Source organism: Heptranchias perlo, chromosome 9, assembly GCF_035084215.1.
Source record: "Heptranchias perlo isolate sHepPer1 chromosome 9, sHepPer1.hap1, whole genome shotgun sequence".
Taxonomy (NCBI): Eukaryota; Metazoa; Chordata; class Chondrichthyes; order Hexanchiformes; family Hexanchidae; genus Heptranchias; species Heptranchias perlo.
Window position 1 is genome coordinate 40,738,840 of NC_090333.1, and position 27,559 is coordinate 40,766,398.

Here is a 27,559-nt window from a genome sequence, read left to right on the forward strand (position 1 = left end):
GTTGATGATCCAATATAAGCAGCAGACAACCTCCCATACATAACCCAAGTAGCTACTTCTTCATGCATAAGTAGAGACAGCGAATGTTGGTATGCTAATAAACTGTGAAAGCCATAATAGCTGATCCTGTTCTCACCCAACATCCATTTTCCAATAGAAGTAAGAAGGCAGAAAGGTGGGGCAACTAAAGCCAGAGCTCCCTGGATGACAAAAGAGATAGTGAGTAAGATGAAATGGAAAAAAAGGGCATCTGACAGATGTCAGGTCGATAACACAAGTAAGAACCAGGCAGAATATAAAAAGTTCAGAGGGGAAGTGAAAAAGGAAATAATAGGGGCAAAGAGAGAGTATGAGAATAGACTGGCGGCCAACGTAAAAGGGAATCCAAAAGTCTTCTACAGGCACGAAAACAGTAAACGGGTAGTAAGAGGAGGGGCGGGGCCGATTAGGGACCATAAAGGAGATCTACTCATTGAGGCAGAGGGGATGGCCGAGGTACTAAATAAGTACTCTGCATCTGTCTTTACCAAGGAAGAAGATGCAGCCAGAGTCTCAGTAAAGGAAGATATAGTTGAGATACTGGATGGGCTAAAAATTGATGAAGAAGAGGTACTTGAAAGGCGAGCTGTACTTAAAGTAGATAAGTCACCCGTCCAGATGGGATGCATCCTAGGTTGCTGAGGGAAGTAAGGGTGGAAATTGCGGAGGTACTGGCCATAATCTTCCAAACATCCGTAGATACGGGGGTGGTGCCAGAGGACTGGAGAATTGCAAATGTTACACCCTTGTTCAAAAAAGGGTGCAAGGATAAACCCAGCAACTATAGGCCAGTCAGTTTAATCTCAGTGGTGGGGAAACTTTTAGAAACGATAATCCGGGACAGAATTAACAATCACTTGGACGAGTGTGGATTGATTAGGGAAAGCCAGCACAGATTTGTTAAAGGCATATCATGTTTAACTAACTTGATAGAGTTTTTTGATGAGGTAACAGAGAGGGTAGATGAGGACAATGCAGTTAATGTGGTGTGTATGGACTTTCAAAAGGCGTTTAATAAAGTGCTGCATGGTAGGCTTACCATCAAGATTGCGGCCCATGGAATAAAGGGGGCAGTAACAACATGGATACAGAATTGGCTGAGTGACAGGAAACAGAGATTAGTGGTGAACGGTTGTTTATTGGACTGGAGGGAGGTGTACACTGGTGTTCCCCAGGGGTTGACGCTGGGACCGCTGCTTTTCTTGATATATATTAATGACTTGGACTTGGATGTACAGGGCACAATTTCAAACTTTGCAGATGACACAAAACTTGGAATGGTAATAAACAGTGAGGAGGATATAGACAGGCTGGTGGCATGGGCGGACACGTGGCAGATGAAATTAAATGCAGAAAAATGCAAAGTGATACATTTCGGTAGGAAGAACGAGGAGAGGCAATATAAACTAGAGGGCACAACTCTAAAAGGGGTACAGAAACAGAGAGAACTGGGGGTATATGTGCACAAATCGTTGAAGGTGGCAGGGCAGGTTGAGAAAGCGGTTGAAAAAGCTTACGGGTTCCTGGGCTTTATAAAGAGAGGCAGAGAGTACAAAAGTATGGAAGTCCTGATGAACCTTTATAAAACAATGTTTCGGCCACAACTGGAGTATTGTGTCCAGTTCTGGGCATCGCACTTTCGGAAAGATATGAAGGCCTTAGAGAGGGTGCAGAAGAGATTTACTAGAATGATTCCAGGGATGAGGGACTTTAGTTACGTGGATAGACTGGAGAAGCTGGGGTTGTTCTCCTTGGAACAGAGATGGTAGTGAGGAGATTTGGTAGAGGTATTCAAAATCATGAAAGGTCTAGACAGAGTAGATAGAGAGAAACTGTTCCCATTGGCGGAAGGACCAAGAACCAGAGAACATAAATTTAAGGTGATTGGCAAAAGAACCAAAGGTGACATGAGGAAAAACTTTTTTACACAGCGAATGGTTAGGACCTGGAATGCATTGCCTGAGGAGGTGGTGGAGGCAGATTCAATCATGGCCTTCAAAAGGGAATTGGATAAGTACTTGAAAGGAAAAAAAATGCAGGGCTATGGGGATAGGGACAAGCTGGATTGCTCTTGCATAGAGCCGGCATGGACTCGATGGGCCAAATGGCCTCCTTCTGTGCTGTAACTGTTTTATGATACAATCAGAAACAGGAATTATAGCATCCCTACTCCTGTCACAGTTAAGGTCAGCCAACACACCTGGGATTGAACCTGGGACTTTCCTGGTCTAGTTTGACTCGGTTCTACCCTAGGCAGCATGCTTACCACCTGACTCCACTGAGGGATTTTAATCATAAAGTGAAAAAGATAACTAGCCCGAGGTCACATTTGTCACAGACATATGGGCTAATTTTAACTTTCAGCGGTGGCGTATAGTAGGCAGCAGCAGATCAGCCGCCTGTTATACAGCCTGCCTGATTATCCTTTCCATTGAAGTCAATATAACAGGCTGCTGATCCACTACTGCTTGTTTTCTGCCACAACCAAAAGTTAAAAGTCAGCCCTATATTAACTATCTATCTGAGTCTATCAGTGCAATTTTGCTTGCATTAACTTGGAGTTTATAAGGCCAGTATGTGATTAGCATTGGATTACAGGTACAAAGAAAGGACAACTCCTGATGCTGGAGGAAACACACAGGATATCCTTAGCGTGTCCAAGCTTTCATTTAAGCAATTGCAGTCTGTTCAAGAAAGAAAATTGAACTGCAGTAACGTGCCAAAGGTGTGCGCTTACAAGAGTGGGGCCTGGGGCAGGGGAGTGCTAGTGCCTCTGTTTTGCTTGGTCTCCTCCCAGAATCCCAGATTTTAGATACTTGTAATGGTCTGGTATTGGTTTACTGACCCTTTGGAAGTGATCCTCTGTTAAAATGTAAGAACTCCTGACGCATGATGCCTCTGTGTGTTTATTGTGGATGTAAGCCCAGTAGTTTTATTACTCAGCCCTGTTGTGTCAAACAAAGCGATGAGTGCTGGATCTCCTCATTGAATCCCAACTGACCTAAGTTGAGCTGCATTGAATTTCTTTAAAGGAATCCACATTTGACCCCATTTGGACTTCTTAACTTTTCAAAGCACTTTAGGTAGCGTGACTCTTTCATATTCACTCCATCTGCCTCCAAGTTCCAATTTCTTCTCTGTTCTCTCCTGAAGATGCTGACTCATGCAGGGTTATGCTTTCATTGTTGGTTGGCTCCTGGTACTTCTCCCAAGGGAAACTCTACATAACTGAGTCTAATAAGTGTCAGCCGGCTATTTTGTTATGTTGGTTGGGGGGGAGGGTGGGAGGGGTGGCATCACAGCTGAGCCCCACCATATGACAGCCAACACACGTGCACTTTCCAGCAGAGTTCAGAATATTGATCAAGAGCAGGAACTTTGGCTGATTTTATTTCTCACTCCCTAGCCTAAAGGAGATGAGTTCAATTACAGCTTCCCTGCTGCCTCTCTAGCTGCAATCACTAACTTGGGATCTTCTTGCTTTGTATGGCTCAGTTCCATTTTAGGCAGTGCATTTATCAGTGGAGTCATTGGAAGAGCTCAGCCTATTCTTTAAAAAAAAGCAATCCACATGTGCACAGGGGTAAGATGCCCCCTCTACGCAGAGCTTAAATGTCACTTTCTGCATCACCAACAGCCTGAGTATTGAGGTTAATAGGGTAAATGCCAGCTATGGTACCTTGTAATCTGTGTGAGTGGATCAGAAAATCGGGCACTGCACCTCAAGCAGCTGACTAGGTAGTCTGCAATGCACTCAGGTCACATGGAAGTGACAACGCTATGTTTGCAAGTCAACCCCTTAATCACTTTTCCTATGGAAGGTGGCATCAACTGCTCGGGATCCACTGCTTTCACTAAGTGGCAGGATTCCCTTGAGTGGAAATTGCACATATTATCCATGTAGGCATCAGGGCTCTTCATATCAACTCCATGCCCTTATGAAGAGAAAGGGTTTGTACCCAATTAATTTTCAAGTGGTATATCACCCACAAAAACATCGACACGCACATCAGTGATTGTTATCCAGGAAATATTCATGATGTATTCATTGTGTGGCATTCACCAGGGCCAGCATTATTTGAAGGATAAGAAACCCTAAGTGTATGACTTAGAAGGAGAGGACTATTCTCTACATCCGTGGCCGTTGACCCCACTGATAAAATACCAAATAGCTCCTGCACCAGTTTGCTGATCCTTGGCTGCCATCTTCACCCTCAAGAAAGTGTGCTAAGCAGCTTAGGCACAATGAAAGAATGTGTGTGAATGCTTGAAATGGTAGTTCCTGGGGTGGGGGCAGGAGTTCCCATCTAAGGGTTGTGCCTTGTTTCATGAGCCCCATAAGAAATGTGAGCAAGATTGAAGAGTGCAGCTACCTTCACCTTCCTCCTAATATCAGCAAACTTAGTCCTCATTTGCAGCCAGATACAAAGAATCTATATGACTATGTGGATTCAGTTAACAACTGGCACCTGTACATTTACTGCAGGGTGGCCTTCAGCCCCCAGTAGGACCACCCTCCTTTGGTGCACCTCCTACAGCAAGACCTCCAGGTATCAAAGTGAACAGTGTTGCCTACATGTCTCCACTGTAGAATTGTAAACAATTAAACAATTTCCTCTTTTATGGTGAGCCGCACCCTTTAAGAGCTGCTCTATCACCGGATTTTGCATTCCCCAGCCAAGTGTGCTGCAGGCCAAGCTGTCTGTGTAAGCTTTTCCACTGTCTATAGCCTATTCAAAATAACAGGTGGGGCTAATATCACAAAATTTGGCGTGATCTGTTCCTCCACTACACTGGAAGTTTTCAGTACTGCAATATCAGCGGGGGTTTGTTTTGTGAGGTGTGTGTTGAATCACTGGCAGCAGAACCTTGTGTTTGAGCAATTTAATCCCGATAGTCTGGAAGAAAATCAAACCCAATGTCAGCTATTCTTAAATTCCTTTTTGAAATATGTAGAATCTATTTCCAAAGTTGAAATTCCTATGAAAGTTCATATCTGGCTAAAACCCATTCAGATTATTATTGCTGTAATACAGTATTTGATCCTTGTTTAATATTTTCCAAAATTGTTCCCCGTCCTCTCCCCACTCCACAGTTTTCTCCTGAAACTAATGCTGCAGTACTTTGCTCCAGATACAATCAAGTATCCTACCTACATGGTCATTCTTCATGTGCAAGCCTAGATAATGAGTATCAGCAAGCTATTTGACCAGTTGGGCCGTCACAGCCAAGTCCTAATCCTGTCTACACATAAGCATACCCAGCAGGAAATGCAAGTCAAAACTGTGGCTGAGTTTTAAAAAATTTATCATTAACCAAAATCAGACCTAAGATCTTCCTGATCTGAATGACTCAGTGTTACAACACATGGTGCATATTACATCGAGTCTACAGCACAGAAACAGGCCATTCAGCCCAACTGGTCTACGGTGGCGTTTATGCTCCACACGAGCCTCCTCCCACCCCTCTTCATCTAACCCTATCAACATATCCTTCTATTCCTTTCTCCCTCATGTACTTATCTAGCTGCCCCTTAAATGCATTCCAGCAAAGTGTACCCCTGGCAGTAATGTGTGTGCACCAGTCGCAGGTACATGAATCAGATCTTTTGTGTCCCATGCAGCTCTCCAGCTGGCTGTGCAGTCAACCTCCACCCGGCACCCTCAGCTAGGGCAGAACATAGTGCTGATGCACGTCAGACAGCAAAATGCCGAGACTCTGAGCACGTAGGGAGAAAATACACCCGCAAAAGCAGATACACTTCTGTGCTTAAAATATTGACTGTCACCATATGTTGCAGTCTGTCATTCTGTTACTGCACAAAGGCCAGTGGACTTCTGATATGTCCCCTAGAGGTGCTTGGATATGCCCCATGGCACTAAGGTTGAGAACAGTGGTGACCCTCACTATTGCTGTTGGTGCCTGGAAGATGACCGATGGTCTTTATGGACCAAGTGGCCCTGGCTCACAGCCTAGGTCTCCTCATGCACTGCTCCTTCACCATACCCAGGTAACAGACTGTTCGGGTACACCCAGTGCAAGTTGTGCACTTCCTATGGCCTCTGCGCTCCCAGGTTGTTCTCTCTTCCTCCTGATATATATTATATTACATAGAATTTACAGCACAGAAACAGGCCATTCGGCCCAACAGGTCTATGCTGGTGTTTATGCTCCACATGAGCCTCCTCCATCCCTCTTCATCCCACCCTATCAGCAGATCCTTCTATTCCTTTCTCCGTCATGTACTTACCCAGATGCCCCTTAAATGCATCTATGCTATTCGCCTCAACCACTCCATGCAGTAACGAGTTCCACATTCTAACCACTCTGGGTAAAGAACTCTCTCCTGAATTCCTTATTGGATTTATTAGTGACTATCTTATGTTTATGGCCCCTAGTTTTGGACTCCCCCACAAATGAAATATCTTCTCTACATCTACCCTGTCAAACCCCTTCATAATTTTAAAGACCTCTATCGGGTCACCCCTCAGTCTTCTCTTTTCTAGAGAAAGGAGTCCCAGTCTGTTCAGTCTTTCCTGATCGTTGTACCCTCTTAGTTCTGGTATCATCCTTGTGAATCTTTTTTGCACTTTCTCTAGTGCTTCAATATCCTTTTTTGTAATATGGAGACTAGAACTGTGCACAGCACTCTAACTGTGGCATATTATATATTCTATATACACCACTACAACCCATGATCTGATAAAAATAAACCCCCACATATTGTCCACCTTTATCACTGCTGTGCTGATGGGTGCAAGTGATCCGGTTCGTTCAACTCATTGATTCCAGGGGTTGACATTGAGTAACATACTTATTTCCCCATTAGATTGTGCAGCTATAGAATGTTACACGTTCATCAGCAATGACCTCAACCAGCAAAAAACAGCTCCCTCCCACTAACTTTTGTCTTATGCTCCTTACCTCAAAATTGAAATGCCCAGGTCCCGAGCGGTTAGGGTTAAAGAACATGACAAGAGATCTGGTGCATTTTACTATCCAACAAGCTCATCAAAATAGTTTAATAGCATTGCCATTATCTCAAGTACTTGGCTGCCTCTGGGGACTAGTAACAGTCACTATTTCAACATGACTTGAATAAGGATGACCTCGTTCAGAAACTGACTACAAGATCATTGTGAGTGACTGGTCATTTAAGTTTCCCATTTTGGTCCGCAGTTGACACCAGGGGGCCCTTCACCAAAGCATTTTATCAGAATTTCAGCACACTTTACTTACAATGCCCTCTGTACACATTCCTCAAAAGGTCTTCACAAATAATCTTTCTGCAAAATAAAAATCAAAGAGGTTGTGATTTGCAAATGGGGAATACAAATCTTATGCCCTGACTTTAACTCAGGGTGGGAATAGGGCGTGGGTGTTGTTTGGGACAAGGTGAGCAGCAAACTGCTCTGACTTTGGCAGCGTGAGGCCCGGATAATTTTAACTCCTGGGCCTCATCTGCATGACCCGGTCAGTTGCTCACCTGAAACAGGCAGGAAGCGGCAGCTGGCCAGTAGGTGGGAGCGGAACTTCGGGTGGCAAGATGCCGGCAGCAGGGACTGAAGGAACGATCTTTGGCACGCAGGTGAGTCGCAGGGAGGAGGTTTTAGGAGGGTCTTGCGATCAGGAGGGAGGGAGCCCGAGTCAAGTTAAGCGTAAACTTTTCTTGTGGAGCCCGGAGCATTCCTGCTCCTCCTGACCCCATAGAAAAAGGAGAAGAATAAAAAACTTAGCTCTTTGAGGTTTTTCTGGCCCCGATTCTTCTTCCCGCTAGCTTCAACCGGCAGGAAAGCCACTGCGGTTTTCCCGCTCGGGTCATTGTTTAAAATAGTAGCCGGGACTCGATGACGTTATCGGAGGCTGATCTGCATATTTAAAGAAGGACCCTTCAGGTTTCCGGCAGTCCTTGCTGCCTGCTCAAAAGAACAGGTTAAAATTGAAGAAGGCAGGAAAAGAGCGGCATATTGATGGGTAAGTCTCCTGGCCGATTTTAACTCTCCACCCGCTTGGTTTCAGCCGGGCTGGCTGGGTTAAAATCGCCTCTTTAGTGTTGAGGTAAAATGTCATAAAACCTTAGAAATTGAATGAAAATATGGTGATTGCTAAGGCTCCATTCAGTCTGTCATCGTCTATAAAGATTGAAGGTTAATATGGTGAATTTGTTTGAGAATTTCAGGCCTGCTTCTTGGCAAGGTTCTTCTGCAATTCCCTCTTTCATTGTAGAAAAGCGGATTTTTGCACTGTTGCTATTTTCCACTTCCTTGGGCAATTTGCTCACTTTCTTCTTTCTTGAGTGATTCATTTGTTTCCGATTTCTTGCCAGACGAATGCTATTTTAATGATGCAATTGATACAATTGCGCACCTTGGGGCTTGTTCCCAGCACTACCAGGGATGGAGGAACTCCACAACCAAGTTGCAGAAGCACCAGCCTCTAAGCTTGTAAAATTGCAATGCTTACAACATTTTTTTTTACCATTATCCTTTCCTTCATCCGCTCAAGACTGTGCTTTACTCATATTGAAGTTTCTGGTATCACACCAATGGATCCATTCATCATGCCTGAATTTGGACAGTCAATATTCCCTAATTCCCAGTGAAGGGCACTGCAGCTAAATCTGATCTTGTCTTCATCTGATGACCATGATTGGTCTTTCCACCTGCAGTCAGAAGGGAGAGCCTAAACAAGGAAGCACCAATACCTTGACAGAGATCAGCTAACATAGCATGGTTCAGGGATCAAACCTGCAATTGAACCACAAGATTAATTGCTTTTTAAAATACTCTTTAAATAGAGCCATAGAAGTTTACAGTACAAATGAAGGTCATTAAGCCCAACGTGTCTGGCTAAATCTTTGCTGGAGCAATCCAAAAGTAATCCTACTTCTTTGTTCCCTTCCCAGGCCCTGTATCTTCCTCTGATTCAAATATTTATCTAATTTTCCCTTAAAGAAAGTGTAAAGAGATTTCTCCTAATCTTGCTCCTCACCCTCCTCGTAATAATCTTATATTGAATACTCCTCGTCACCATCTCCCCAACCAAAAGGAAATAACCTTTCCTTATTCACTCCATCAAAAACCCTTCATAATTTAAAAAAAACCCTATTAAATCTCCTCTTAATCTTCTCTGCTCCAGTGGAAATAGTCTCAAAAGTCTTTCCCGATACCTATTTTCTCATCCCTAGCATCATTCTGGTGAATCTGTACTGGCTTTAATGTCCTTTCTATATTGGAGCATCTAAAATTGCACACAGCACTCTGTTGGTTTTATAAATTTATCATCACTTCCTTACTGTTGAACTTTATTCCCCCTATTTATATCACCCAAAATTCTATTGGCCTTATTTGTGGCTTTATCTACCTTCACTTGCACTTTCAGGGAACTATGTATTTGAACCCCTTGGTCTCGCTATTCATCCACATCCTTCAGTGTCTTTCCATTAAATATTTACTCCCATCCCTTGTTTTTCCTCCCAATGTGTATTATCCCACAGTGGCACCGAGGGGTTAAAATAATGTTTGCATATGCTATTTCTTTAATAAATGAATATTTTAATTTCTTTTTCCCCTCTTTTGGGTCCCCCACCATGCCATGCATACCCAGTTTAAACTTATGGGCAGGCAGGCAAACAGCTCCCACGCCTTTGAATTTTGATGTACAACCAGCCTAGAAGGTTGACTTTTACTCAGATTTGCCCCCTCCCTCTTCTTCTAAAAGGTAGCTATACTTGGCCGTATTTGCATGTAACTTGGGCTGAATATTGTGATTAGAAATTAAGAAAAGCTAACTATTGAGCTGCTTACTCTGTATAGGCATAGCACTCACTTCTTTGCACATAAGGGAGATTGGGTCCTTGATGTGAATCTCCTGCAAGGTTTTTCTTTGTAGTGTGTTGAAGGGAACAACAACTAAATCCTTGCAATTGACAGATAATCCATAACTCCTGGTGAATCAAGACAATAGAGGCTGCAAACACTGGCAAGAGAGCACCACAAGATTAGGTCATTCTAATCCAGACTAAAAACACTCTTGTCCAAGGCTGTGGTGTGAAGAGCTGTAGTATTAGAGTTCCAGCCGTGCACAGGGAATTGGGTTCAGATTCAGCACTGATAATTGTATCTGGACAAAATGTTAAACCAAAGCCTCCTCCATCTTTTCATACCACAATTAATGACCAGCAGAGGCTAAACCTTGGCCAATATTTTCTCAAGAAACATTCCTACTCAGGAACCCAGTGTGAATTTGTTTTGACTGAGCTACCATGGTTTGAAGTATTAAATTATAATATTTCCTGCCAAAGCTGTAAGCAGAGAGAGAGAGATTCCAGAGAAGAGTGAGTGAATGTGAGTGACTGGGCTGCATTGTTTTCACAGAGTGGATTTTTTTCCATGGAGTCCCTGTACAAAGTTGGAGGGATCTGATGATTTGCATAGAAACATTTTGCATGGTCTTTTGCAGGTGGCTGTTCAAATTATTGAGTCCAACTTTGTTGAGGTTCAGGAATTCTGTAAAAAAGTATCCTGTAAATACTGCAAAGCCACAAATCAGAGGAGTTTCTTAAATGTTTAATCCTGGGGAAAGTTGAGACTATCTATCTAACCTACAGACATCTTCAAATTCTCCATTAATGTCAATGGTCGATTGATTGGCCCGGAGGTACAATGGTCTTTTCTCACATTGTCCTAGATGCTCTGGTACAGGATAGTGAAGCTCACCCCGAGGGAAAACACAAGTATGAATGTTAGTCATGTCTGGGAGTCGAGCTTGATTTTTTTTTGTTGGGACTCCAATATTCTAGGGTTATCATTATCAGAGGCTGAGTTCAATGGCTTGTACTTCATTAGTATTCTCAGAATAATCTGCAGGTTTCTCTATTTTGGTAACAAGAGCCAGACAGATTTTTGGGACAAGTTCTGTTACCCTCATATATTTCAAATCACTCTACAGGACTTTGGTAAAGGCAACAGGGAAATACATTGCATTTGAACGAAAGAAAATGTGCTTTCACTTGGATTGAAAATAAATGTAGTAAATTCAGATCTTACCATGAAGGTGAAGGTCACTAGTCTATTAATTTGCAATGGCAGCAGACAGGCTTTGTTATCTCCAAAGCCAGTAGGCCTTGCAAGGACATTCTTAAGTATCTTCCAAAGACTTTCAGTAATCATGCCTGTCTGTGTAAATAACTGTAGGTCTTCAGCCAGGATCAGATAAGTAGAGCAACATAAATCTTGTTGTTGTTCTCAGATTCTTTTAAGGTGATTTACAATTTATTTTTACGGAATAAAGAATTTGAGCAATCTGTGCTGAAAGTAAATATATATTTCATAAGAATGCTATGAATGCTTTTTCGAATAAAACTAAAAAATTTAAACAAAATATTTCCACATCATATTTTAGAAGCAATATGTATGTTCAAATCTGACTTCTTCTTTTCACCAATCAGTTGTTATATTTTTCTAATACTGTATTGATTGTTTATAAAGCTATGTTCAAATTTAATATATTACCTTTTAAGAAAATGTGATTATTATGTAGTTACATCCAAAAAGAAGTTTTTAAAAATCTACACTTTGTAAAGATATTATTCCTAAATTCTTTATTTGATCTGTTAGTGCCTATGTTATATGTATGCCCCTTTGTTATGGACTCACCCACACAACTGGAAACAGTGGCGCCAGTTATTTGAGTGAGTTTTGGTGTCAGTTCAAAACTCACCCGCTGCAGCCAAAAACAGGCACAGGTATTTTACCTTATTATAATCTTACCGGTAGGTTTCCCACTTAATTTGATGACTCGCTGGGAAACCCAGCCAATTCTGGAGCATAATTTCAGGCAGGTCAGCCATTTAAAGCAGGATATGCACTTCTTAAAGTGAGGTTGCATTCCCTTCTGCAAGATTTTGCTGTTGGAGCAATGCAGTGAGAAACTGAGGCAGCATGAGTCGCAGGCAAGTCCTCTGGTTCTCTGAGGCTTCTCTCAAGGTCCTTTTGGGAGAGGTCTGGGCAAGGAGAGAAGATCTCTTCCCATCCACTCCCAGAAGGAACCCCAAAAAGGAAGTCCACCAGGCATGGAGAGAGATTGCTGAGGTTGTCAGCTTCGGAAGCATCACCCCCAGGATTTGGATCCAGTACAAGAAATGCTTCAATGACCTCACAAGTATAGCAAAGGTGAGCACAGCTCCTAATTTCTCCATCTCTCTCAACATATCATGACAACAATCCTATCCCCTTTCTCCCAGCACCCTGAACAATTCTGCCCCCTCTTCCACATCGTTCACCATCCAGCACATGGTCACACTACACCACCTGTCTTTCTCATTACAAACACACACTCACCTCTTGTTCCCTTCACGTTAGACACTAGCAGCATTCTCTTCTCACTTGGTAGACATTGCAGAATCACCAACCTCTCTCATGGCTCCTTTCTCACTTCACACTCCACACACCTGCTTTCCATTCAACACCTCCCCATCTGCACTCTTCTTTCTAGGGGACGTTTACTAACTCTCACCCTCTCTCTGCAGGACAAGACAGCAGACAACAACAGGGAGAGGACTAAGACCAGGGAAGGACCAGCCAACCCCATGGTGTTGTCGGAGCTGGAGCAGGAAGCGCTCAAGATCAATGGCCTTGCCCTGCAAAAGCTGTCATAATAGGATATATCGAGGCTGGAGGCTTCTGTGAACAGGGATTCTGACTATTATTTGCACCTTCATGAACTTCAGAGAAACGCACAAGCACACAGCTTGGCTACATCAAGCTGCATTGTGATGCCTATCATCTGCTACTGTCTAACCTCTCAGTGCCATCCTAACCCTTGTCTCTTTACTCTTTCCTCTAGGTCCTTCTCAACAGCCACAGCGCAGAGGTTGTAGAGAATCCTTCTGAGGAGACATAGTCACGTGCTCCATTATTCCCAAGCACCAGCACAGAGATTGTGGGTTAGAGAGTCAGTTAGAAGGGTCTGCGTGTGGTGAAAAACTCAGTACTAGTGAGCAGTAGCAGGTACAAGTGGCAGGGACAACCCAGGAGAGAGCACACCGGAGATCAAGGTCCTCTCCCAGCTTTACTGAGGAGGGCGGAGATAGGTACTTCAGGGGCCCACCAATGAGAAGAAAACTGCTTCACACAAGTAGTAATATCAGGTATTGGAAGGCCTGCTAAGGAGTTTCATCACCATGGCTGATAGTGTGCAGAAGTCCACGTCCGACCTGTGAGCTGTCATCTCTCAGGGCGACAGCACTCTGCAGTCCACTTTGGAGAGTGTGACGAGCTCCAGGGATGCAGTAGCCAGTTCTTCATAAGAGGAGTCAAGATTCAATGCCTGTGCTTCGACTCGGAGAGACAGACATCCACCATGGACAAATTGAGGGAGCAAATTGAAAGGAGCTTTAATGGCATCACTCACCTTCTGCAGACTGCTCTCCTGCAAATGAGTGGAAGTGCCGAGCCCCAGCACCATGGAAGTGGCAGTGGCACGTGTTGCCCTCTTTCAGGATGTCAGCACCTCTGCTCCCTCACCACCCTCTAAACCAGTAACAACCACGGTGCCAGAAAGCCAACTGGGCCAGACTGCTCTGCAGCCAGGCTCTCTCTCAGGCTCGAGCTCCCAGAAGGTCACCCGTCACAAGCATCTCAAGGGTTCCCACATGACCAACAGCCTTCCAGCAGTTCTGCTGAAGCCACTGGGGGAGCACCTCGTAGGAGTAGTAGAGTTAGTAAACCTTTTTTAAAAAGCACCATGGGTTGATCACTTGGATGACTAAAGAATTTGCTGAAATATGTTTGGAATTAAATTCAACATCTTTATTACTTTTGCAACTTTGGTCTATAGTTTCTTTTTATTACTACTTCTTAGTCTGCATTGTCAGAATTTCATTGACATAGAGGTTGGCTGAATGGTTTCAATGTTCTTCAATTCAGAATCAAGGGAGTGGTGAAGGGGGTAACAAGGACTGTTAATGCTCAGGGGCCTTTTCTGACTTCTCAGGCAAAGGGATTGAGCAGGTCACCAAAACTACTTCCTAACCTCTCTCGCTGCAATGTGCTGTGCTAGCCTTCCTTCTTGTGGTTTCCCATCGCCTTGATCCAATTCTTTCTCAATTAATGATGCCTCTTCTTGTTGTTGTGCCTCCTCCAACTCCAATCCTGTTTGCATTGCCAGGTTGTGTAGAACGCAGTAAACTACAATAATGCGGCCCACTTTGGCTGGGCCATATTGTAAGCGACCCCCAGAGCAACCAAGACATCTGAATCTTCAGTTCAAAATGCCAATGGTATGCCCTTTAATGTTCCTGGTGGTCCTATGGCTCTGATTGTATCTGTGTTGTTCAGAGGTGGTTGGGTAGTGGAGGGGTGTGGAGGAGGTATCCCTCACATAGAATCTTACAGCACAGAAACAAGTCATTTGGTCCAACAGATCTATACCAGTGTTTATGCTCCACACGAGCTTCCTCCCATCTTACTTCATCGCACCCTATCAACATATCCTTCTATTCCTTTCTTTCTCGCGTACTTATCTAGCTTCTGCTTAAATGTATCTATGCTATTCGCCTCAACCACTCCATGTGGTAGCGAGTTCTACATTCTCACCACTCTGAGTAAAGAAGTTTCTCCTGAATTCCATATTGTCCCCTAGCAGCAATCCTCTGTCGATCCTGGATGGGTGGAAAAGTGGAGGATGGATGAATGTTGCAAGATCTAAAGCTACACAGCCATGTTATCTTTGCAGTTTTGTCTCCCGACTAGATCAAATGTGTAGAATGAAATAGTATAAAGTCACTAGTGTTATTAGCCAAGACTTGGATTATGTTGCTGCGCTGATTGATTGCTCACTTGATTGATCCTTTCCTTATTTTGTAAAGGACGAGGACACAGAAAAGCGGATCATCTTCAGGTTTTTCATCGCTTCCGTCAACTTCTTCCACTTCAATTGATGCATCATTAGAAGATTCCTTGCCAATTCCCTCCCTTTCCTCTCCTGCTGTTGACTTAGATGATGACATCATTTCTCCACACCTCCTGATGCCTGACAGCCTTAGTCAACTGGAAGAGTTTGGCCGCCAGAAGAAGCGGCAGAAGAAGCTACCCAAACAACAGCGGCAACGGCAGTTCAGTGACTTGTGGGTTCGCATTGAAGAGAGGTGGGTTTTGATTTTTTTTCAATTCTGGAACGAGAAATGGTGTTATGATATGAAAAGGAAAAAAATAGCCCCTCTTCCATTTATGCCATGTGTGATACAATGATGACCCAAATATACAAAGAAGAAACACCACTGTCATTTATTTTTGTCAGTGGGATTAGGTATCTCTGTCTAACCAATAGCGCAGTAGCTAGTACATTTAAGCCTGAGATAATGGAACGATATGGTCAGAACAAAATTTGGGTGGGGAAGGAAAACTTTGACTCTTTACTGTCACCCAGCTGAGATCAAATAACTTAGCACAGGCTGAGGCTCAAACTTGGGACTTTCATGGTCTGCATGACTCAGTAATTCATTGGGTGGCACAATCACCCACTTATCTATCACATTAATATCTCCATAATAAAATAGTGATATTGTTTTTGAATTAACTTTGTTATTATTGGATTTTATATATTACAATTTCAGCGCTTGAGGAATGTTGCTCTGATAAAATTATATTTCAGCTTAGTCTATTTTAACTTATTTTGTAGCTTGGTTTATATTTATTCAACTCTTTTAGTTTGCTTTTCACTTTGTACAAAACTGGATTAACATGGCTTTGAACATTAACATGGCCTGAATGAGGTATTCTTGGTGGGTTGGTGTTTCTGTATCTTCAAAAATGTGCATAGCTAGCTGTGCCAATGGTTGAGTGCGTAAATGCACGTTTTTGTTGGCACTGAACCAGAAAGGTTCAATACCAACTCTGCACTGAGTGGTGGTAGGACACTTCAATTAACCTCAGCATTCGTGGATTAAGGAGGGAAAAATCAGCCCTTCTTCCTTGTCCTGATATGATTCAGTGATACCTGCTGGGAAGTATGTGTTCGAATATCAGGTGAGGATAGGTTTGGGCTTGGCTGTGATGCTTCCAAAATAGTCAACAAATCTGCCGACACTCACTGTCAAGGCTCGCACATTTAAGTTAGTGGGTGAGTTGGCAGAGTATTGGCAGCCGTGGATTTGTACCCCAGCATGAATCCGCACTATGAGGAGAGGAGCAAAGGGGAAGAAAAAGTGCTTGATTATTTATAGACAACACAAACAGTTGTTGTTTTTGTGGCCCAAAATTTGTTTTATGTAGATTTGAGGTTTGCATGCCGCATATTTGCTGCAGGGACTTGGTTAGGGTTTGAAGTGTTTACATACATTTTAGGTTTGATTGACTGCATTTCTCAGAATTTCATCAATTCTAGTTTTATTTTCCCATTACCCTGGTATTCTAAACTCCCTCAGGTACGTTCACCCAAGTGTCCATTGTTCGGGTAGTTTACTGCCTTCATCAGCCTGGACAGTTAATATTGGTAGATTGTTCAACCATCAGGAAGATCACAACTAATTCACTCCAGTCCTCCCCAATGTCCACTTTCCATCTGGAATGGGAACCCTAGCTGACTTCTCCCTCCCTAGAGAGGGGTGCTGAAGTTAATTGTAGCATTCCGATCAGTGCTCTGGCTAAGGGCATCGAAGTCAGCACAGACTGGGGATTGAACCTGGGACCTTTCTGGCCTGTAGGGCAGTGCACTTACCAAACTGAACCACTGGGGAATATATCTTTCTTTTGAATTTTCTCCTTTCATTCTCATTTCCCATTTCATTTATTTTTCTGTTTGAAGATATGCATGACTTTATATACAACGTTTGGAGAGCAGGATAATCCATTTCAAACCCAGAGTCTCCAGCCCACAGGCTGCACAGCTACTCAGTGACAAGCTCACAGGAGCTCCACAGTGAAGGACAAACATATTGAAACACCACAGTCAGTGCAAATAATCCTTTTTAAAGAATGTTTCTGCATGAATGACGATTAGTTCTGAAATTCACTCAGAAGTGATACCAACTGGCAGGGAAGCACTTTTATAAATCATACCCATTAAATGCTGCATATAAGAGCAGGGAATGGGAGCAGTGCATGACTGTAAGGCATCCTTAGCTGTGCATATGCGAGAATATTCCTGCTATTAGAGAGAACTGTCAGGCAGCTAGATTACTGTGTGTCGCTGGGTATGTGCAACCCAGCCGGCTGATTGCTATTTGAGATGGAGAAGTGCCTTCAATCTTCTCAGTTACATATAGAGTTCTTGCAGATTGGCAGAAGCGAGGGGCTAAGGAAAGGGAATATGACTTGGACTTGGGTGTACAGGGCACAATTTCAAAATTTGCAAATCACAAATTCACAAAATTGCAAATTCACAAAACTTGGAAGTGTAGTAAACAGTGAGGAGGATAGTAATAGATTTCAAGAGGACATAGACAGGCTGATGGAATGGGCGGACACATGGCAGATGAAATTTAACGCAGAGAAGTGCAAAGTGATACATTTGGCAGGAAAAAGGAAGAGAGGCAAGATAAACTAATTGGTACAATTCTAAAAGGGGTGCAGGAACAGAGAGACCCGGGGGTACATGTGCACAAATCTTTGAAGGTGGCAGGACAGGTTGAGAAAGCAGTTAAAAAGGCATACGGGATCCTTGGCTTTATAAATAGAGGCACAGAGTACAAAAGCAAGGAAGTTATGGTGAACATTTATAAAACACTGGTTCGGCCACAACTGGAGTAATATGTCCAATTCTGGGCACCGCACTTTAGGAAAGATGTGAAGGCCTTAGAGAGGGTGCAGAAAAGATTTACTAGAATGATTCCAGGGATGAGGGACTTCAGTTACGTGGGCCATCAGCAGCAGCAGAATTGTATTCCAGCACAATCTGTAACCTCATGGCCCGGCATATCGCTCACTCTACCATTACCAACAAGCCAGGGGATCAACCCTGGTTCAATGAGGAGTGTAGAAGAGCATGCCAGGAGCAGCACCAGGCGTACCTAAAAATGAGGTGCCAACCTGGTGAAGCTACAACTCAGGACTACATGCATGCTAAACAGCGGAAGCAACATGCTATAGACAGAGCTAAGCGATTCCACAACCAATGGATCAGATCAAAGCTCTGCAGTCCTGCCACATCCAGTCGTGAATGGTGGTGGACAATTAAACAACTAACGGGAAGAGGAGGCTCTGCAAACATCCCCATCCTCAATGATGGCGGAGTCCAGCACGTGAGTGCAAGAGACAAGGCTGAAGCGTTTGCAACCATCCTCAGCCAGAAGTGTCGAGTGGATGATCCATCTCGGCCTCCTCCCGATATCCCCACCATCACGGAAGCCAATTCGATTCTCTCCACGTGATATCAAGAAACGGCTGAGTGCACTGGATACAGCAAAGGCTGTGGGCCCCGACAACATCTCAGCTGTAGTGCTGAAGACTTGTGCTCCAGAACTAGCTGCGCCTCGAGCCAAGCTGTTCCAGTACAGCTACAACACTGGCATCTACCCGACAATGTGGAAAATTGCCCAGTTATGTCCTGTCCACAAAAAGCAGGTCAAATCCAATCCAGCCAATTACCGCCCCATCAGTCTACTCTCAATCATCAGCAAAGTGCTGGAAGGTGTCGTCAACAGTGCTATCAAGCGGCACTTACTCACCAATAACCTGCTCACCAATGCTCAGTTTGGGTTCCGCCAGGACCACTCGGCTCCAGACCTCATTACAGCCTTGGTCCAAACATGGACAAAAGAGCTGAATTCCAGAGGTGAGGTGAGAGTGACTGCCCTTGACATCAAGGCAGCATTTGACCAAGTGTGGCACTAAGGAGCCCTAGTAAAATTGAAGTCAATGGGAATCAGGGGGAAAACTCTCCAGTGGCTGGAGTCATACCTAGCACAAAGGAAGATGGTAGTGGTTGTTGGAGGCCAATCATCTCAGCCCCAGGACATTGCTGCAGGAGTTCCTCAGGGCAGTGTCCTAGGCCCAACCATCTTCAGCTGCTTCATCAATGACCTTCCCTCCATCATAAGGTCAGAAATGGGGATGTTCGCTGATGACTGCACAGTGTTCAGTTCCATTCGCAACCCCTCAGATAATGAAGCAGTCCGAGCCCGCATGCAGCAAGACCTGGACAACATCCAGGCTTGGGCTCATAAGTGGCAAGTAACATTCGCGCCAGATAAGTGCCAGGCAATGACCATCTCCAACAAGAGAGAGTCTAACCACCACCCCTTGACATTCAACGGCATTACCATCGCCGAATCCCCCACCATCAACATCCTGGGGGTCACCATTGACCAGAAACTTAACTGGACCAGCCATATAAATACTGTGGCTACGAGAGCAGGTCAGAGGCTGGGTATTCTGTGGCAAGTGACTCACCTCCTGACTCCCCAAACCCTTTCCACCATCTACAAGGCACAAGTCAGGAGTGTGATGGAATACTCTCCACTTGCTTGGATGAGTGCAGCTCAAGAAGCTCGACACCATCCAAGATAAAGCAGCCCGCTTGATTGGCACCCCATCCACCACCCTAAACATTTACTCCCTTCACCACCGGCGCACTGTGGCTGCAGTGTGTACCATCCACAGGATGCACTGCAGCAACTCGCCAAGGCTTCTTCGACAGCACCTCCCAAACCCCCGACCTCTACCATCTAGAAGGACAAGAGCAGCAGGCACATGGGAACAACACCACCTGCACGTTCCCCTCCAAGTCACACACCATCCCGACTTGGAAATATATTGCCGTTCCTTCATTGTCGCTGGGTCAAAATCCTGGAACTCCCTTCCTAACAGCACTGTGGGAGAACCGTCACCACACGGACTGCAGCGGTTCAAGAAGGCAGCTCACCACCACCTTCTCGAGGGCAATTAGGGATGGGCAATAAATGCTGGTCTCGCCAGCGACGCCCACATCCCGTGAACGAAAAATAAAAAAAATATACTGGAGAAGCTGGGGTTGTTCTCCTTAGAGCAGAGAAGGTTGAACGGAGATTTGATAGAAGTGTTCAAAATCATGAAGGGTTTAGATAAAGTAAATAAGGAGAAATTGTTCCCATTGGCAGAAGGGTCGAGAACCAGAGGACACAGATTTAAAGTGATTGGCACAAGAACCAAAGGCAACGTGAGGAAAAACTTTTTTACGCAGTGAGCAGTTATGATGTGGAGTGCGCTGCCTGAAAGGGTGGTGGAAGAAAATTCAATTGAGACTTTCAAAAAGGAATTGGATTAATTTTTGAAGAGAAAAAATTTGCAAGGCTACGGGGAAAGAGCGGGGGAATGGGACGAACCAGATTGCTCTTACAAAGAGCCGGCACAGGCTCGATGGGCCGAATGGCCTCCTTCTGTGCTGTAATTATTCTATGAGTCTATGGTTCTGTAAGAAGCTCCGTTGTTTTGGTAAATAAATGAGTGACCTTTTATTTAAAACAAAAGCCAGCTACTCCACACACAGTCAGTAAATATTCTGCACTTTTAATAGTTTACGTGAAAGATTAAGCCAGATGGTGGCTTCAATTTTAATCAAATCTTTTTATATTGTACATTTGGGCTAGTTTTTCCACCTCTTTTCCTCTACATTTCTCCTGAAGGCACTAGGGTATCTGTCCCAAGAGTGGTAACAGTCTTCCAATACTTTTTCCAAGTGGCCTTTCTTCATTTGAGACCCTAGACAAGGAGCATTGGCATGGGATTCCACTTTGATACCGTAGCCAAGCTGCATACTGTTCTTTCATACCATTCACAACTGAAGACTTTTCATCAGGGGTCACTGGACATTGATCAGGAGTGGGGACCATAGCTGATTTTTATTTATCCTTCTCCCCAAGCTGAGAAAAATTGCAGCCAATTGTAGCATCCCACCACCGCTCCAACTGAGATCAACTAACTCAATACAACTAACTTTCTACTGTCTCTGTCCTTTCCTTCTGTCTGCCAGTCCATCTCCTTCCCTTTTGTGAGTCCCCTCTCTCCTTCACTTCCTACCCGCTTTTGCTTTACTTTGTTTCTTCCAGTTCTCTTTCTTTTCCTCCTTTTGTGGTTCATTCTTTCTCCTTTTCTAGTACTCTCTTCCTCTCTCTCACTTTCTCTTTCTCCTTTTTGGATTCATTTCTCTTCTGGTTTGCTCATTCTCTCCGTTTTGGGACATTCCTTATCTATATGACTCAGTACCACACTGGTGGAGCATTTACCCCTCTGAACCCCCAGGGTAGCATATCTGCTCATCGTTCTCACATTTTCATTGGCATTACTTGTAGTTCAAACAAATATCAACTTATGTACCATGGCTGGGAGTTCGTCGTCTAAGGCAACAGGTACCTTCAGGGTATGTTCACTGTCTGATGACATTGGAATTTCGAACATTATTGTGCTGTAATAATATCTGTAAGTATTGGTATAGTATCAGGGAACTGTCCCTGCAGCTGTGTTTATATCCTGATAAGATAAACTGAAATGTCAGAAACATTTTCAATTAATAGAGTAGTGCTGATTAATAACATGGGGCTGTTTTGTATGCAAGGTGATTTCTGACTGGAAAGAAATTCGGTTAGAATTAAGATCATATTAACATTGCACTGCTAGGCCAGCATTATTCAGAATCTTAGCACAGCACAAAAGGAGATTAAGAGTGAAGCAGGACTCTTGACCATCCACTGGCTCAGACTTATCAATGGGCTACACTGATATATTACACGAAGGCTAATAAGACATTGGGCCAAATCTTCCTGGAAAAAGAACAGTGAGTTCACGATGCACGCCGTTATTAATGTGCGAATCGGCCTGCAAGTTCAGGGGATTTAGAGATATGCCATGAGTTGTGAATCTCCACAACTTACCGGTCGATTTATTTGGCCTTATCGTCTAGGTTTACACATCAAGAATGATCACTTGGTGAGCTATTGAAATTCTGCCGGTGTGCACGGAACCCAAGCGAGAATTAAAGTCTTCAGAAGAGGGGAGAATATTGGAGTAGGGGGTTAGAACTAAAAAACAAGTCCTAAATACATGTTACATGAGTTTCAGCTACACAAGAGATAATCTGAGAAGTGAGGAGCTAGGAAGTACTGCAACTTCAAACATTTGAGTTGGGCAGTGTCCTAGGCTCAACCATCTTCAGCTGCTTCATCAATGACCTTTCCTCCATCATAAGGTCAGAAATGGGGATGTTCGCTGATGATTGCACAGTGTTCGGTTCCATTCGCAACCCCTCAGATAATGAAGCAGTCCGAGCCCGCATGCAGCAAGACCTGGACAACATCCAGGCTTGGGCGAATAAGTGGCAAGTAACATTCGTGCCAGATAAGTGCCAGGTAATGACCATCTCCAACAAGAGAGAGTCTAACCACCTCCCCTTGACATTCAACGGCATTACCATCACCGAATCCTCCACCATCAACATCCTGGGGATCACCATTGACCAGAAACTTAACTGGATCAGCCACATAAATACTGAGGCTACAAGGGCAGGTCAGAGGCTGGGTATTCTGTGGTGAGTGACTCACCTCCTGACTCCCCAAAACCTTTCCACCATCTACAAGGCACAAGTCAGGAGTGTGATGGAATACTCTCCACTTGCCTGGATGAGTGCAGCTCCAACAACACTCAAGAAGTTCAACACCATCCAGGACAAAGCCGCCTGCTTGATTGGCACCCCATCCACCACCCTAAACATGAACTTCCCTTCACCACCGGCGCACAGTGGCTGCAGTGTGTACCATCTGCAGGAAGCACTGTAGCAACTCGCCAAGGCTTCTTCGACAGCACCTTCCAAACCCGCGACCTCTACCACCTAGAAGGACAAGGGCAGCAGGCACATGGGAACAACACCACCTGCGCATTCCCCTCCAAGTCACACACCATCCCGACTTGGAAATATATTGCCTTTCCTTCATTGTCGCTGGGTCAAAATCCTGGAACTCCCTTCCTAACAGCATTGTGGGAGAACCTTCACCACACGGACTGCAGAGCTTCAGGAAGGTGGCTCATCACCACCTTCCCAAGGGCGGTTAGGGATGTGCAATAAATGCTGGCCTTGCCAGCGACGCCCACATCCCATGAACGAATAAAAAAAAAGTTGAGTGCACAATCTAAGAATAGACTATTCATAGAATATATCCTAATGTTAGAAAACAATACATTCTGTTTTATGGAGAAATCTTTGTGAATGAGCTCAGGGTTTAATTACAGTCACTGTGCTAAGAAATTCAAGTAATTTTATTGGAGAATGTATTAGGTGTGTGAATTAGTAGTGTTATAAACATTGGACATTATTTACAGAAGACAGTGAAGACCTAATCAGATACCATTTATCTCCCATTTCAAAGTGAAGTGAAGAGTTATTTATGTTGTGTCCCCAGTAGCAAACCAAACAGGATACTTCTCTCCTTTCAACACCAATGGAAAGTTGTTTTCCCAGCAGTGAGCTAAGATTCCTCAAGAAGCAATCTGTCTCAATGACAGCTTTATATCCTGTCGACCCAAGGTGTACCTTTTAGATGCCTGAGCAAACTTCAATTTAAACCCCGAAGCCCCTAAAACAACAAGGTCACTAAACTGGCATTACATTAGTCACCTCTGAAACTCATTGTTGCTTGTTATGCTAGGTGCAGACAGGTCCTGTGAGTCACCTTTGGCTTGAGCCTGGCTGTGTACAATGTAAATGTTGTGATAGTGTCCTCTTTCAGGCTTGGGGTCTCATGGATAGTTATATTGACCTTAGGGAATACAGCAGCCCATTGACATGATGATTATTATGTCAGGTGGGGTTTTGATTTGCCCCTAACTCCAACATTCCTGATGCTTGATACGTAGCAGGGGATGACATTCTGCAATCTAAGAGACATGATCTTTGTCTCCAGCTAAGACAACTGGCTTTCATTGCTCTATCAGAATGAAGGTTTACTTTGGAAGCCCAAAGGCTGTTGTCTTCAAGCATCTGCAAACATTAGATATCACACCAGACCAAAGTTTAACTTCCAGGAAAGCATTAATGAACAAGCTATAAGAACTTTATTGCAAAATTAAAAGTGCTTTTGTGTATACAGAGTAACAGATGGCAAATGTACATATCTCCATGGAGAAAGAAAATACTCCATGGGGGTAGCCTGATCTTATAACTTATAACTCTGAATAATTAAATGGAAAGTGAATTGATCAGGTCACAAGTGGAACAATTTCTATATCCCATGGGGTGATTGTACGTTTACACTAAAAGTGCCAGTTTTAGCTCTTTCAGAGAGCCGGCACAGGCACGATGGGCCAAATGGCCTCCTACCATGCTATATGATTCTATGAAATAAATTTCAAATGTAGTTTCCCCAGTAACTCAGTAGCTTAATGTAACTCTTAACCTTCCAGATCAGGATTGCCCCTGGTTCAACCTTTGTTTTATTCATCCCATGGTATATGGGCATCGCTGGCAAGGCCAGCATTTATTGCCCATCCCTAATTGCCCTTGAGAATCTCTGGGCTGTGTTTAGTGCTGATCTCGACTTGAGGAGTGCTGAGGCACTACAGTTGGCTTCTGTGTCTCTGGACTAGGGAGGGGAAAATATCACCCAGAGTCCCTGAATCAGATCATAACACAGTGGTTGTTGCCGGATGTGTGTATATATGTGTGTACATATTGTGTTATGGTAGAATCAGGTTAATTTATGATAGTGCCACCCGTCTCCATGGTTGAATAGCCCGCCGATACATATTTTCTAAACTCTCACATGAAGAACGGCCACTTGGGCAGTTACTATCCAGGGAACTGTTTCACAGAATGAGTCAGCATCTTCAAGAGAGGAGAGGAGAAAATGTTTTGGAGGATTTCAACTTAAAAAAAACTTTGGCCAGGATTTTAGCCCGGAGCCGGGAAGGTGGCGGGGGTGGGGATCGATTGGCGGACGGGAAACCCGGAAGTACAGGTTTCCCAGAGGGCCTTACAATTTTGACGTAAGGAAGTTTTTTTTTTGTTGGTTTCCTGTCCGACTGGCCAGCCTGTTTGACATGGGTGGGCATGGGGGTCAATGAGGGGGGGGCGGGTTAGTCACGGGGGTCAGTCATCGGGGGGAATCGGGGGTCAGTCATTGGGGGGAATCGGGGGTCAGTCATCGGGGGGAATCGGGGGTCAGTCATCGGAGGGAATCGGGGGTCAGTCACCAGGGGGATTGGGGTCTGTCATCGGGGGGGGGGGATCGGGGGTCAGCCATCAGAGGTTAGTCATTGGGGGGATCGGGAGACAGCCATTGGGAGGATCGGGGGTCAGTCATCAGTGGGGTTCAGGGGTCAGTCACCGGGAGGATTGGGGTCAGTTATCGGGGGATCGGGGGTCAGTTGTCGGGGGGATCGGGGGTCATGGGGGGAAGTCATTCATTGGGGGGTCGGGGGTGATAGAGCAGATCAGTCATCGGGGGTCATGAGGGGGTCAGTCATCGGGGGACGGTCGGGTGTCAGTCACCGGTGGGGGGGTCAGTCACTGAGGTGGGGGGTCGAGATCAGGGGTCACAATCGTTGGGGGGGTTCTGCGATCGTTGGGGGGTGTCGCGATTGTTGAGGGGGTCGCGATCGTTGGGGGGGGGGGGTCACTGCAGGTAGGCTTGTTGAGCCTGGGGGAAGCACTCCTGCTCCTCTGGGCCCACAAGCTGTGCTATAAAGTCACTTACCTGCTGTTTCAGACCTTCTCGCCTCCTCTCACATGACGTGAAGGAGAAGGACCGGGAATCCCGGCCCCCAGAGGTTGAAATCACAAAACCTGAAAAAATGGGGGCCTGCAGCCTCCTTGAAAGGTTTTAGTGACCAACCCGCCTCCTGAGAGGGTTGATTGCCTGCCCCTTGTTCCACCCCGGTGAAAACCAGAAATGGACGGTTGGGGACGGATCTGAAATTGTTGCAATTTTCAATGTCCGCCTCCCCCCACTCCCAACCCAGCCATTTTTTCCATTTAAAATCCTGCCCATTATGTCAGAAAAATAATCTCAGTTTTACGGCAACGATGGTCACCAACAACATCTGGTGATGCAGTCAGCTACGCACCATTGCTATAAAGCATGACTAGGCCTCCACCCGCCCCTGCATTGGCCATAGTCAGACATATGTGGTTGCTCTGTGGCTACATCCCCAAGCAGCTCTGCATATAATGGGTGTTACTCAGTGTGGGTTGGTGTTATGGGATATGCCTCATTTATACCACATTTTTTAACTATAAGGTTCAATCCATTTCAAAACTTGTACTAAAAACTGCTTAAGAATAAACCAATACTTTCAACCAAAATTCTATAGCAATATGGCTTCAAGATACTTAAGGTTCCAGATTTAGTACCCTAATATGAATCATGCAATAATACAATGGTGTATGACATCCCATGGCATGGAATTCCCCAGCCCTAAAATTGTTCATAACTAAAAGTAGCTGTTTAGCCCAAAGAATGGATTCTACTTCATGAGAGCATTACCTAAGAATGTTTTTTCACATTTTAATAACGGTCAGCATTTATTGCCCACCCTTAGTTGTCCGGATAAGGTTGTGGTGAGCCTTCTATCTTTGTAACAGTTTTATTTATATGAGTGGCTTGCTAGATAACCTCAGAGGGCAGTTAACGGTCAACCACATTGGTGTGGGACTGGAGTCACATATATGACAGCAGGTTTCCTTCTTGAAGAGAACTAGTTGAGTTTTAATAACAACTTTACTGATACCAGTTTTTTATACTTCCAGATTTTTAAAACTGGATTCAAATTCTCAAGCTGCCATTCTCAAGGTTAATCTCTGGTTACTAGTACAGGTCTCCATGTTGAACACCACTTGGAGGAAGCACTGAGGGTATCAAGGGCACAGAATGTACTCTGAGTGGGGGACTTCAATGTCCATCACCAAGAGTGGCTCGGTAGCACCACTACTGATCGAGCTGGCCGAGTTCTGAAGGACATGGCTGCCAGAATGGGCCTGCGGAAGGTGGTGAGAGAACCAACACGAGGGAAAAATCTACTTAACCTCGTCCTCACCAATCTACCTGTCGCAGATGCATCTGTCCATGATAGTATTGGTATGGGTGACCACCGCACACTCCCCTTAGAGACGAAGTCCCGTCTTCGCACTGAGGACACCATCCAACGTGTTGTGTGGCACTATCACTGTGCTAAATGGGATAGATTCAGAACTGATATAGCAGCTCAAAACTGGGCATCCATGAGGTGCTGCGGGCCATTAGCAGCAGCAAAATTGTATTCCAGTACAATCAGCAACCTCATGGCCGGGCATATTCCTCACTCTATCATTACCAACAAGCCAGGGGATCAATCCTGGTTCAATGAGGAGTGTAGAAGAGCATGCCAGGAGCAGCACCAGGCGGACCTAAAAATGAGGTGCCGACCTGGTGAAGCTACAACACAGGACTACATGCATGCTAAACAGCGGAAGCAACATGCTACAGACAGCTAAGCGATTCCACAACCAATGGATCAGATCAAAGCTCTGCAGACCTGCCACATCCAGTCGTGAATGGTGGTGGACAATTAAATAACTA

The 27,559-nt window shown here is 44.6% G+C and overlaps 1 protein-coding gene across 2 annotated transcripts in view; it reads left to right on the top strand.

Annotated features, from left to right (window-relative positions):
• trabd2b (TraB domain containing 2B) overlaps positions 1-27,559 on the top strand; it is a 324,667-nt gene that overhangs the window by 286,282 nt on the left and 10,826 nt on the right. The window contains exon 6 of one of the 2 annotated variants that reach the window (XM_067990256.1): positions 14,909-15,187. In XM_067990256.1, coding sequence (XP_067846357.1) covers positions 14,909-15,187 — 279 coding nt within the window. Of the gene's footprint in view, positions 1-12,568; positions 13,787-14,908; positions 15,188-27,559 lie in introns of those variants that run through there. The other variant, XM_067990257.1, reaches the window with a different exon arrangement.